The sequence below is a fragment of the Chelonoidis abingdonii genome, chromosome 10 (assembly GCF_003597395.2).
Source record: "Chelonoidis abingdonii isolate Lonesome George chromosome 10, CheloAbing_2.0, whole genome shotgun sequence".
NCBI lineage: Eukaryota > Metazoa > Chordata > Testudines > Testudinidae > Chelonoidis > Chelonoidis abingdonii.
In genome coordinates, this window is record NC_133778.1 from 34699407 (window position 1) to 34714055 (window position 14649).

The 14649-nt window shown below is 39.9% G+C and overlaps 1 protein-coding gene across 1 annotated transcript in view; it reads left to right on the forward strand.

Moving 5' to 3' along the window:
* The first annotated feature begins 283 nt into the window (after positions 1–283).
* The window catches only part of CWC22 (CWC22 spliceosome associated protein), a 47154-nt gene continuing 32788 nt past the window's right edge, over positions 284–14649 (forward strand). Inside the window, exons 1-6 of the mRNA XM_032783816.2 lie at positions 284–2984; positions 6913–7033; positions 10198–10265; positions 11188–11301; positions 11493–11720; positions 12866–12994. Of these exons, the coding sequence (XP_032639707.1) occupies positions 7007–7033; positions 10198–10265; positions 11188–11301; positions 11493–11720; positions 12866–12994 (566 nt within the window). The 5' untranslated portion in view covers positions 284–2984; positions 6913–7006. The remainder of the gene's footprint in view (positions 2985–6912; positions 7034–10197; positions 10266–11187; positions 11302–11492; positions 11721–12865; positions 12995–14649) is intronic.

The following is a 14649-nucleotide window of genomic DNA, read 5'->3' on the forward strand; positions in this document are numbered from 1 at the left end:
CTGCTTAGCCAAACTACCAGCTTCTGGCCATTGGTTCTTGTTTTGCTATTCTCCTCTAGATTAAAGAGCTCTTTAGTACCAAGTATTTTCACCCTATGAAGGGACTTATACACTGTAATCAAGCAACTTCTCAATCTTCTCTTTGACCAGCTGAACAGTCAGCTCTTTAAGCCTCTCACTGTAAGGCATTTTCTTCAGCCTTCACATTTTTGTGGTTTTCTGTAGTCTCTTCAATTTTTCAACATCATTTTTAAAATGTAGACACCAGAACTGAATGCAGTATTGATCTCTCCAATGCCATAAACAGAGCTTAAATCACCTCTCTACTCCTATGTTTATACATCCAAGGATTGCATTGGCCCTTTTTGCCCCAGCATTGCACTGGGAGCTCATGCTGAGCTGTCCACTAAGAACCCTACCTCTTTTCCAGGTCACTGCTCCCCAGGATACCGTCCCCTATTCTGGAGGTATGGCCTGCACTCCTTCTCATATATAATCATGTTGCATTTGGTTGTCTTAAAATGCATTTTGTTTGAAGAGTTAGTTTACTAACCGATCCTGATTGCTGTCCATAATTTCCTTGTCCTTGTCATTATTTACCCCTTATAGCACCACTTGTTACAATGGGATTCTGAACTCAGCAAGACCACAGGCTGTACAGCATGGCCGAGATGATCCATAAGCTTTCACTGTAACATAGATATGCTGCATTTGCTGCAACACCCTCCCTGCAGTGAAACAGTGCATGGTAATGCACTCTCTCTGCAGGGATAGCACATAGCGCTGGATATATGTGCCCTACTCTGCATACTCACAGAAGACAACAGCAGCTAAGGAAGATGAGGTCAGCCTAAATCCCTCTTTTCCATGTTATTCTTCTGCTTAAGTCTCCAGTTCTTGCAAGAACAGATGTTTCTTGGAGCTGAGATTCTGGCCTACCAGAGCCATCAGTCTCAATGAGAGGCAGTCTTTCTAGTTCAACATGCTAAACCTAACCAGTCCCTCTGCCCTGCAACTTCAACCTATGCTGCTAAGCCTGTTTCATAGGGCTGTTGGCTTTTCCACGGGCCTCTTTCCCTACAGACCTTCTGGGAACCATGGATTGTGAATCCATGTCCATCAATGGATCCTAAATCCTGGCCTGCCTCCAACAGAGCCAGCTGCTGCACAGACCTTTTCAAACTGCTGCTGCTGCCGCCTCCCATTCTCCCTCAGAGGGGCTGGGTTGGGACACTCACCACCCAAGTGCCCCCTCAGGCATAAACAAGGTAACCTGGCACCATGATCCTGGGGCACAGAGGAGCTATCTAAAATGAACACCCAGAGCAAGCAGCTCACATGGACACACCTACACCCAAGAGGTGTACATGAGCTTAGAGGCTCATGTACTGAAAATATTTGACCATACTTATTAATAATTACATACAAAATAACTATGTTAAAATACTGTATTTCTAAGGTGACTACATCAGATGACATATCACAGGAAACAAAGTCTAGCTGTAATGCCTGGAGGCAGCAACAAGTTGATTTATGTTTTTATGTTAAATCATTTATTTTCAAGTTGCTCTATGTACAAAGAAAATCAGCTGTTTGTAATTCCCCCACAGCTTATCTCCAAACTTACAAAACTGCATGGGGCTATTGTGATCAGAGAAGTTATTGTGAACAAGCTATTCTGCAATAGCTTGCTATGTCGATGCTGTTACACAATAAAAATGATTTTATTCTAGAATAACTCCTCCACTTTGGAAGCACACTAATTATTCCTGAATAATCAGTTACTTTGATTCTGGAATAAAGTATCCAAATGGCAAGCTAGTAAAGCTATTCTGGTATAGATATGTGGGTAATGTATGAGCAATAGCTGTTCTAATCAAATTCCGGGGTAGACAAGCCCTAAACATCAATTTTCTCCAGGAAAGCCATCCACCTCAAAAGGCTTATTAGTGATTGATAAACCAATAAAATAAAACTAAACTTTAAAAAAAATACATGGGAAATTTTTAAATTACCTTAAAATATCTTTTCTGATTCCCCTCCGCTCCCTGGCCTGGGAAGCAGCATGGAAATTGTCAGTGGAATTGGTTTCTTTGGGGGGATGTTAGAGGGGCAGCTGCTTTTCTTACCATATAGTCACCACTTTTGCATTCTGTGACCTGACTAAGGTTGGCACAGTCTGACTCATCAATATGCTTTGCTGTGACATAACAGTAGCTGCTCGATAGTTAAGGTTGAAGTTAGTTTTTCACGAAAAGCCAGACTTTCAACAACCCTTCATCCAAAGTTCAACATGCAAGTGCCCCTAAACATCCCTGGCCACAGCTACGCCGGGGTAGATTTACCTAGGACGTGTCTTCCTTCAAGTCTTAAAAGACTCCTACTTACTACTTTTAAGGGGCGGATCATTTTAATCCAAAAATGGGGTCAGCTTTTAAACTCCCCCTCCCTGATGTGAGCCAGTGACCCCCCCCCGGGTCGAGAGGTGGCCTGCAGCCTTTGAGTAGCTTCAAACCTATCAGCCTTCGAGAGCAGCGGGCTCCTGAGCCCCGGGCCGGGAACAGCGCTTCTCTCGGCGGCAGCCATTGCCCAGGGCGGCGATAGACCTCGCGTGGTGAGGGCACCACAGCGAGCCTCGAGCCACAAGCGCCTCTGCCGAACAGCACTTCGGGAAAGCGCCCGCGAGCAACATCTCCTCCGCCCAGCTTGCGCTGGACGCTGGGAGCTGTCGTTTCGGCCGTTTGAGGCTCCGTGGACGCCATGTTGCTGACGTAGCACCCTCCTGCTTTGGGGATCTGTGAGGGTTGGGTTATTTTCTGCATTTCTTCTTCGCTGTTATGAACTCGGTTAAACACCAAATGAATACCGTTAAAAGTATTAACATCAACAAGGTGTTACTCCACTTCCGGCAGGAAAACCCCGCCCCGTGTCTCAACCGGAAGTAAAGATACTTCTGGTAAGATGGCGGCATTTGGAAGACTGAGGTAAGTTCTGACCGCTGGAGAACCTCACTGTCTTCCCTTCCACTTCCACGGAGGCGGCTGTTGCCTGTCGGGGCCTCTGTCATCTTGGGTGTGGAGCACGCTGAGGGCGGGGGATGGCGCGGGTTCTGTGGAGGGGCTGCCTTGGTCCGAGCGGTTGGGGCGGACGCTAGCCGCCCATCCCTTCCCCCCATCTGCCCGGTATCCGCACAGACTCGGAGCCCATTGAGCCCCTCTCCCCCTTTTCCTGAAAGGGCGCTGCCAGCGCAGTGGCCCGCCTAGGTTAATGCACCGGCTGCTAGGTCGGCCCCTCACGAGTCTGTCTTTGGGTCCGCGTTGCAGCACCGGCCTCTGCGGAATTGGCTTCTCGCCGTTTCACCGCTGCTCGCGGCCCGGGAGCATCAGAGGTGGGAATTGGCATCTCTCGGTCACTAAAAAGCCTGGTCTACACTTCGAAATCGCAGCGGCCGAGCTACCGCGCCCGGGGCTGTGAACAGTGTCGTGCCCTGAGCACCGTAGTTACCTCGACCTCACCCACGGTGTAGGCACGGCTACCTGGAGAGAAATATTTTTTTCCATCGAGCTGGCTGCCACCTCTCAGGTGAATTAATGATCTCGAAGGAAAAGCCCTTCAGCCCCTATGTAGCTATGCTGCTGTGGTGCTAGTAGTATAGACATAGCCTAAAAAGGCCAGTAAAACTGCAGGAACAATAGAGGCCTTGGAGCCTGCAGGTTGTTTTCAGGTTTCACAAATCACTGTGTCAGTCTTCACTTGGAAGTTTTAAGCTGCTTCAGCAAAGTAAGCAGTGATGGGATAAGAGTTGTCTCATGGATTAGTAACTGGTTAAAAGATAAGAAACAAAAGGTAGGAATAAATGGTCAGTTTTAAGAATGGAGAGAGGTAAATAGTGTTGTCCGCCAGGGATCTGTTCTTGGCCCAGTCCTATTTAATATAATAATCATAAATGATCTGGGAAAAGAGGTAGACAGTGAGGTGGCAAAATTTGGAGATGGTACAAAACTACTCAAGATAGTTAAGTCCCAGGCAGACTGCGAAGAGCGACAGAAGGATCTCTCAAAACTGGGTGACTGGACAACAAAATGGCAGATGAAATGCGAAGTGATACACATTGGAAAACATCCCAACTATACATATAAAATGATGAGGTCTAAATTAGCTGTTGCCACTCATGAAAGAGATCTTGGAATCATTGTGTATAGTTCTCTGAAAACATCCACTCAGTGTGCAGTAGTAGTCAAAAAAAGCAAACAGAACATTGGGACTCATTAAAAGAGAGGTAGATAATAAGACATAAAATATATTGCTGCTGTATAAATCCATGGTACACCCACATCTTGAATACTGTGTGTAGATGTGGTTTCCCCATCTAAAAAAAGATGTATTGGACTTGGAAAAGGTTGAGAAAACAGCAACAAAAGTGATTAGGGATATGGAACAGCTTCTGTATGAGGAGAGATTAATGAGACTGGGACTAAAGGGTCTATAAAATCATAACTTTTGTGGAGGAAGTAAATAAGGAAGTTTTATTTACTCCTCATAACATAAGGGCTTGGGGTCACCAAATGAAATTAATAGGCTGCAGGTTTAAAACAAAAGGAAGTATTTTTTCACACAATGCATAGTCAACCTGTGGAACTTCTTGCCAGAGAATGTTGTGAAGGCCAAGACTATAATAGGGTTCAGAAAAGAACTGGATAAATTCATCGAGCATAGGTCCATTAATGGCCATTACCCAGGATGGGCAGGGATGGTATCCCTAGCTTCTGTTTGCCAGAGAAGCTGGGAATGGGCGACAGGGGATGGATCACTTGATGATTACCTGTTCTGTTCATTCCCTCTGGGCAACCTGGTATGGACTTTGGTCTGATCCTGTCGGAAGACAGGATACTAGGCTGGATGGACTTTGGTCTGATCCAGTAGAGCCATTCTTATGTTTAACCATAAAGGTTTAAAAACAGTGAAAGATTATGTGCTGCAGGAATCGGTGTAGGTCTCCTTAACAGTCCTGCGAAAGAACAGTTAATTTTTTTATCCGTGCCAAAGAACAGGCCCAGAATGTGGTTTAGCACATAATTTGGACCTTTTTATATGGTAATGCCCAACTGTTTTATCAAATGACTTTTTTGTTCTATTGGGTCATAATTTTTGTTATAAATATCTAACTCTTCTTAAGTGCACTTTATATGTGGCTAAGATTACTTTAAAAAAAAGCCTCAATTTTGGGAAATACTGGGTTCCAGCATCTATAATTCAGCCCATTTAGGGCAGTGTTTTTCAAATCCTAGAACTATAGGACAGGAAGTGACCTCATGAGGTCATCTAGTCCAGCCCCCTGCACCTGTAGCAGGACTAAGTATTATCTAGGGGGTTCTCATGACAAATTTTTTGGTGGCCACAGAGTGCGGGCACCAACTTTTGCTAGTGGCCACTGTGACAATTTTTCCTAAAATACTTCATTAACTTTAGGAGAAACAAATATATGTGCATATCAGAATCCTTTTAATTTATTTACTGCTAGCTAGTAAGTCTGCGGCTGTGAAAAATGATTTTTGTACGTTTGTTAGTATCGCTTTTCACAGCCTCCCAGCTAGCTAACGAGTCTTTGCTGTGAAAAGGGATAGTAACACTTTTCACAGTAGACTTACTTAGCTCTGGCAAGCTGGGGACAAATTAAGCCCTGGATGGGGAGGTGGATGCATAGATAGCAGGGGCCATCGGCGATGAGGGGTGGACGAGGCAGCGGGGAGCCTGAAGCCTGAGGGATGGGGCCCCAGGAACGACCATAGCCTGGAGCCTTGCAGCCAGGAGATGGAGCTTTGCGGCCAGGGGCCAGGGCCAGAGCCTGAAGGCCCATGGCTGGAGCCTGCCATTCCAGGGCTGAAGCCTGAGCCCTACAAACCCTGGGAAGGTAGGGAACTCAAAGGCTGCCTGCTCCTCCAGGGTTATGCCCCAGGTGTCTCCAGAGGGAGGCAGAGCCCAACCGCTGCCTGCAGCCCCAGCAACCAACATCAAGGTAGGACATCCAGAAGGAACAGGGAGGGGCAGCTGCTTTGCCCCCCCAATCATTGCCCAACAGGCTGTGGCTGCAAGAGAAGCCCCTAGTGGCTGCATTTGAGAAATATTGATCTAGACCATTCCTAACAGGTGTTTGTCTAACCTGCTCTTAAAAATCCCCAATGATGGAGATTCCACAACCACCACAGGCAGTTTATTCCAGTGCTTAACCACCCTGACAGTTAAGTTTTTCCTAATGTCCAACCTAAACCTCCCTTGCTGCAATTTAAGCCCATTGCTTCTTGTCCTATCCTCAGCGGTTAAGAACAACAATTTTTCTCCCTCTCCATGTAAAAACTTTTTATGTACTTGAAAACCATTATGTCCCCTCTCAGCCTTCTCTTTTCTAGACTAAAAAAACCCAGTTTTTTCAGTCTTCCCCCATAAATCATGTTTTCTAGACCTTTAATCATTTTTGTTGCTCTTCTGTGGATTTTCTCCAATTTGTCCACATCTTTCCTGAAATGTGGTGCCCAGAACTGGACATGCTTCTCCAGTTGAGGCGTAATCAGCATGGAGTAGAGCAGAAGAATTATGTCTCACGTCTTGCTTACAACACTCCTGCTAATAATTCCAGAATGATGATTGGATTTTTTGCAACAGTGTTACACTGTGGACTCATAGTTAACTTCTTGTCCACTGTGTGGCCAGATGCACTTCCTTTTCCAGAGTACTGGAGGGGTGGAATACCTAATTTCAAAGACAAGTGTATTTGGTAAACTGCTTTTTTTCCCACAGTCATTGCTGTCTCCCATAACAGCCAAATTTCAGAACTTGACTATCTGCCTTTGCAATACAGCTAAAAATAAATCCATTGTTTCATCAATTATAGAATGTGTTGCTTATCTTTTGTAGGTGAAACATTTTTTCATTAGAGACCCCACGTTTGAGTTGAGTACATTATCATTATTCCTGCAAGTTCTGAACTTTAAGTGAGCTACAGGAAAAAATGAAGAGTAGAGTGGCACAAATAAATGTAAGTATCGTGAAGTTTAATTTTTCGGGAGAAGTACAGCATTGGGGATTTTTGTGTGAGTTTAGCATGTAGGGGCCTATGTCCACTTCAGATATGAACACAAATGCCCTTAACTTTAACAGGAGTTACAGCATATATTGGGGAGAGAATACATGCATCATAATTAAGAACAAAAAATATTACAGTATTACCTAAACCAGCAAACTGCAGCTGTTTGATGTACAGATATTCTTAGCAACAGATGTCCGAAGTGCTCCTGGCAGCAATGTGAAAAGGGAATGAAATGTGAAGAGAAGTGAGTAAAAGATGAAAACAGTTCAGTAGAAAGCATGAGTGAGTTGAGGTATAATGGAGGGTTATAAGAATAGTGGGGAGGGGAAATTGCATATTTCTCTGGATTATGATATTCGTTATTCATTTTACTATTATTCAGTCAAGATTACAAGTATGGTATTTGGATTCCTACAATTCTGAGAGACTTACTTCTTAGAGTGAAGGGTTCTGCCCTTTCAGAATCTGAACATTGTATGTTTCAGAAGGGACAGGTGCAGTACTGTTAGGAATGTAGCAGCAAGCAAAACTTCTGTTTAAAAGTATAGATTTTCTTCTAGAGTATTGGCCTCATGATGCTACCTCTATGAAGTTAAATATTTTTTATGTAATTTCATTCACACACAATGTATATAAAAACTTTCCTTCAGATAACAAAGTAGAGAAATGTAAAAGCAGCAAAGAGTCCTGTGGTACCTTATAGACTAACAGACATTTTGGAGCATGAGCTTTCGTGGGTGAATACCCACTTCGTCGGATGCATCTGACGAAGTGGGTATTCACCCACGAAAGCTCATGCTCCAAAATGTCTGTTAGTCTATAAGGTGCCGCAGGACTATTTGCTGCTTTTACAGATCCAAACTAACATGGCTACTCCTCTGAAAGTAGAGAAATATTACCAATACAGTTGAGATCCAGCTAATATATTTTAAAAGCTAAATATTTGCAGAAATAATGGAATTTTTTATTACTTTCCATATTTTGGAGTGTTTCTTGCATGAGATGTTGTTAAGTAAGTAATTAGTGGATGTAATTTTTAGAAATTAATATATAGTATAGAAGTGCTCACTTCAAAGTTTTGTCTTCTGGTCATCACATAGTCATGACTACAGTGAAATGAATGTTATGCTTAGAGATTATATCAAGGAGTATTTTTTCTCATTTATTAACGAAAGATGCTTAATCATTAGCCTGCAGGAGACTAAAATCCTGTGTTTATCTTCAGAACAAGCATAGCACGAGCATCAATAATGGAAACATCTTTATGCAGCTCTGTTAATGTGTTTGAACACTGGTCTGGAAGGACAGGGTTTTAGGGCTGGGAGCAGGTATTATATATGGAGTATTGGGGAAAGCTGAATAGTCTCTTCCATGCTCTTTCTGCTTGAGATGCAAAAGTCAGACACCACTCACAGTAAATCATGCAGCTGTTCAAAATATGATCGTGGATATTCTGCTGAGCTTGGCTCCCCAAAGGGTTCAGCTCCATAAATTAGATTAGAAAGGGAAAAGGCACTCACAGTAAACTGTAGATGTTCATGATATGATCCTGCCTCTGCTGTCTTACCTGATTTTCAGCAGTAAAATAGTTAACATTTTTAATGTTTAAACATTTTTGGAGTTAACACCTATTGAGATGCTTGTGGCAGTTCATGTATCTCAGAGCTGTTTCAGAGTCCCTGCAAACTCATGTAGACATTGCATTGATCATGTTAATGACTTGTCTATGCTGGGTTTTTTTTCAGTGCAAACCCCATTGTAGATGTGCTGCACAGGTGCAACTGGCCCATTTTGCACCGTTGCAGATTTTTCTATAGAATGAAGGAGGGAGGGGCGCATGTTTCAACCCTAAGGGCTAGAAATGTGCCTTTTTAAAATAAGTTGAAATTCTAGAACACATGATGGCAGCTTAAAAAAACAACGTATTGGCTCACTGAGCCAGTATGAGTCAGCCTAGTTGGACCCTGAATGGGAGAATATTTCAGTCTTCATTTGTGCAGGTATTACTATTTCTCCTAGAAGCCTCAATCAGAATCAGGATCTAGTTGTACTCGGTACAGCATCTAGCACAAATAGACCCTGCTCCAAGTAATAAAAATATAATTTCCTTTGTTAAATATTCAAACATCATTTGGTATTGCTGTCCATTAGGAGGATCCATTATTAAGCAGATGTCGCTTGTATTCAACTGGCTAGCTTTCTAAACTTATATTTGACTGGCCCCAAGGTGATATAGAAACTAGTATATCAGCTTGTTAGTGGGCACACTGCCATCCTTATAGATGGAGTGAGGGTCAATATATATTACATGAGTACTGGTGACAGAATTCCAGCCCAGGAATGTTGTAAACAGCTCTTGATATGGTGTTTCTGGATCAAGGTGATGGGTTATTCTACTTCATAGGTTTGGGGGTTTTTTTTGCCGGATGGTATCAGTTTGTGGTTCTGGTGAATCAAGAATAATATTTTTCAGAGGGAGGAGTTAAATGTTACAATGAAAGGGTAGAACTCAACAGAGATGCTTCCTAAGCATAGTCAAATTAATTGTGAAAGAGCTTGGTAAGCTGTAGGAACCTCTTTATAACTTCTTTTGTAGATCTATTATAAGTGTACTTCTGATAATTCTGAATCACTGTGCGCAGCTCTGGTTCATTTTTGTGAACAGAAGTATTAACTTTACAGTTAAATCTTTGTTCCTTGACAGATTTATAAAGTGATTGCCATTTTAACCTTTGAAAAGTACATTTATAGAATGGTTTAAATGATAAATGTATAATTTAGAAAACGTAAAACAAGGGGTGCAATGTAACTTGGACACAGATGATAAATGAGGCAACTCCATAGAAATTTAGGAGAGAGATAGGAGGACATTATGGAAAAAGTATATTATAAAGAAGAATTTGGAGGAGAAAAAAAAGGAGAGCTTTGTTAAACAATGGGTATAGTAGGAGACTGTTCAAAATATAGGGGGTGGCATGACAGCAGGTGTAAAATTTCAGAGTGGGAGAAGGACATAAAATAACCCTTCATATAAGAAGATAGATATGCTTAGTAAATATACTATTATATAAAATGTACTGTGATCTAAAATAATTTAATACTTTGTTTTAAAGCATGACTCCAGTTATGAAAGAAAAGAGAGCCACGGCTCTCACCGGAGGAGTTCCTCTCCAGAAGACAGGTAAACAAGTATTTGTTTTAATTGCCTTTAATAGTAGTTAAAATTGTGTGTAACTTCATCCAGAGTGAATCAGATAAGTACAACAACACACATTTTTGTTCCATATTTTTCACTTATGCTAGTAAGTGAACATGAAAAATATAGATGTAATACAATGTCGTTAATTGTGGATGAAAATGAGAGAGGGGTAAGTGAATGTGTTCTTAATTGAAGATTTTAAAAATCTTCAATGTTCATTTTGAATAGTGAACAGCTTTAAAATGGAAATTGGATTCCAGTCTTTTGCATGGCTCCAGTGCTGTTAATCAGAATTGTCACTTTATAGCAAGGTTATGGATGTCAGCTGGAGAACTCAAAAATACCATTTCTTGTACTGTCTACCATACATAAGGCATGAACTGAATTATTTCAGGGTAACTGTCTTTTAATTTCCATTTCACTTCCAGTGAAACATTCTGTGGTACTAAAACATGAAGTGTGTTTTTCTTTTGTGCCAGTACATATGGTATACCAAGTAAACAAAGGTGACAAATATAGTGAATGGATACATTTAGTGGGCTATCATGTGACTTGCGTAGTGCTGAGTACACTTAATATTTAACTTCATTACTATTTATCATGTAACTGTGAGTGCTCAGTTCTCTTTTATAATGCTTCTTTTAAAGGTCACACCCCTATCAGATTAATTTGTGTTTGACCAGGACTATATGATTTATTAAAGTGTGCATCTTTCTGTTTTGAATTATATATTAATAGTGAGGCTCAGTTCATTGGTACAAAAGTGGGGCCTGCTGGTTTTTAAAACATTGGTATGTGTGCATCAACCCATGATTGAAAAACAAACCCAAGAGAGTACAATTCCTATAAACCAGAAGTTTAATAAAGCTATACTAAAAAGGGTTTTGTTTGGGGATGGGAGTAGGTATGCAGAGCGTGAGAGGTCTTGGTCCCCTAGAAGCAGAGGTTACTCTGATCACAGCAAGTATGATCAAGAATATTCAGGAAAGGGGCGTGATGACAAAACTGTGGAAGCCAGGTGAGTATTAAGTATTTTGAAAATGAAAAATACTGTTCATTCTGTTTAATATTGTTTTTAACTATTAGTATTTTGTTTAAAAGTAAAACCATTGCACTTGCCTTGGTCTGAATGCTTGACCACATGTTCAGCCTTCATCTCCATAAGATGGGAATGCTTTTAACGTTTACTTTCCAACTTTTGTCTGATAGGGAGTGGGGGAGAGAGAAGGAATCTGATCGAAGGAAACAGAAAAAATTCCCTTCACCTGATAGAAAAAGTCCAGAAAGATCAGTACCCCAGAACTCACTTGCTCATGATGAACCCCCTTCAAAGAAGAGAAAAGAAGAGATGGATCCAATTCTCACCCGCACAGGTGGTGCATACATTCCTCCAGCAAAGCTCAGGATGATGCAGGAACAAATTACTGATAAAAATAGGTAAGTCAAAGTTAACAAATTTCACAATTAACAGGATTTACTGGCATAGTAGAGCACTGTAAAACAAAAGTGTAAAATATTTTTGATTGCTGATCAAACATGAAAGTTGTTGAGAAGCTGTGAAATCCAGAAACAGCAATGCCATGTGCTGTAATTTTTGGGGTTTTTACCTATCTTTGAAATGTAAATAGTAAAAAGTAGTATATAAATATGCATCATAAATGTGTGTTGATATTTTATCCTGTAAAATAGCTTTGAAATATCTTTAATTAAAATATATCAAACAGTTTTGAGAAAGTTGACAGTTATGAGTACAGCGGATATACACAGCAAAAAGAGGTAGGGTTCCTTTTGTTTGTTAAAAAAAGGGGTTCCTTTTTTATAAGTATTTACTTATAAATAAATACTTTTTATATTCCTTTCATTTATAAGTATTTACTACTGGAATTTCTTTTTTTAGTCACTAAGAATGAGGAATGAATTCATATCTACACTCACTAAATGTTAATCACACGTATTCATAAATAAGAAACATGATTACATGGAAAGGGATATGAGTCTGTATAATTTGTGACATTTTTCGGTGACAGTTTTGGCAGGAGTTGTAAATATGCCAAAATCAAATGCCTTTTTTGCAAACAAAAGTAATGTTTTTTACAATTACCTAGGAAGTCTTTCAAAAAGCTATTATTGAATATTGCAGATAAGTCTTAACTATATTGTGGTAATTTTTTTTGAAGTATAGTATTTTAGTATAATACTGTTTAACATTGCTGTATGTTGTTTTTTGTTCTGATTCATTTCCTGTACAGTACTTGCTATTAGCAAAGAGATTTGTGGGATAAAGTTTTCTCTTTTCTTTCTTTTCTGTAAAAAATCATACTTCAGCATTAACTTTACAGTTTTTATTGGGTTTGGGGGGGAGAGAGTGAGTTTTTGTAAATCAGATTGGTTTAGTAGTAATGAGTTAGTCAGTATACCATAATCATAAAACCAAAACTGAAAAAGGCATCAAAATATATTGTAAGCATTGCACCTTGGAGCTCCTATTGACTACAAATTAATTTCACATTTTTGGTATATTAAAGTGTATTTATGGTGTCCCTGGATATACCTGTATTAATAATGTAATATTTTCATAATAGTTTAGCATATCAAAGGATGAGTTGGGAAGCCCTGAAGAAGTCAATCAACGGTCTTGTCAATAAGGTGAACGTTTCTAATATAGAAAATATCATCCATGAACTTCTTCAAGAAAATATTGTCAGAGGAAGGTAAGTGTCAAATGATTGTTGTTTCATAATAAATAATTCTTTGGTTTTTCTATTTATAATATGTAAAGAATACTAATGCTAAGACAAACTAATAATAGTCAAGTTTTTAAATAGCTCTGAAACTCTTCTGTGCCATAAAAAGAAGAACCTGCACGGAAAATAAGATATGTTTGTTTGTTTGCAGAGAAAACACATTTGCTGCTGGTAGGTTGGAGAGAATAGAGTAAGGAGTTATCCACTCTTTGCCTAAGTGGTTTTCATTTTAGGAATACTTTTTTTAATCTCTAATTACAGGCTGTAAATCCAGGTGTATCAGTGGAGAAAAGCACTTTTAAAAAACAATGCGCATCTAGTAGTGTGCTTGTGATCACTGTTGTCTCTTGTGTATGTGCTGTGCCATAATTATCCTTGTCTTTGTAACCTGTGGAATTGACTACTGCAGTGTGTTCCCAGGCCATATGGAAACTATTGCTGATATATAATGCATAGTTTGTGTTGCTTGTCATGCTATTGGTAGCATAGCATACCATACCAGTTTTTCAAAGACCAGATTTGTTCCTAGTTTTCAGGTATAGTTCAATATGTTGATCTATGAAGCTATTTATAGTTTGGATTTTAGTCAAGAGACTATTCCTTCCCCTAAGGTCAGCCGGGGTGTTTTTGCTAACACTCTCCAAATTTAAATGAAGGAGGGCCCTTGATCTGCCATCATCAAATTCTGCTGACTTTCTAGGGACCTTGCATCAGCCATCTCTTCTTTGTCTTTTGCCTGCTAATGGTTATATATTTATATTTGTACAGAGGTTTTACGTAGCTTTTAACACTTATTTTATTCAATGGGTTGTTGTTTGTATTTTGTACAGCATCAAAAGTCTTTCATGGTTAAATGGTTTTAAAAACTGAAAAATTGAGTTAAAATCTTGAAAGCAATTCTGAAAGGTCAGTTTGTAGGTAATATCTTAGCTGACTGTTTATACCTCACTTAATATAGTATCTGCTTTTCTTGCTTTAAATAGTTGGACATAATATAAAAAGGGAAAACAACACTGAATAGTTGGGAGCAGGTATAGTTACAGAATCAAAAGAAGCAGGCACATATATTGTAGGAGGATATTCTGATACAAGGACCATGAAATTCTTGCTCAGTGAATATTTAGAGGTGTCTAATAAAAATTGGTGAGGATTAAAAGGGGATTTAGTCCAAGACTAAAAATGTTGCTGCAGAGACAAAACCTGGCTGTAGTACAGTTGAGAAGAAATATTCAGCATTGTTACTTTCCCAACTTTGATTTATTCTACCAAGCAGAACAAGAAAATCTAAATTAATATTATACTTGTCATTACACATACTATAGGAGTAACATCATCTGAGGCAGGAAGGGCAGACTTCTGGGGATCTGAGTTCTACACTGTTAAATAATAGTTGTCATACTGTTATTAGAGAAGTTAAGGGAACAGGATGGGATAACTTATTCAGTAGAAATGATTACATCTCAAGAATAGATCTTCCAATTCATTTCTCATCCCTGATCACTAGGCATTTCCCATGCATCTGAAAGACCACAGCCTAAAAGTAGCAGACCTAATGGAAAAGAATGTCTTAGTTTACGCATGCTTGACTGAGTTTCCCAAGCAGCATAGGCTCCAAATGCTCT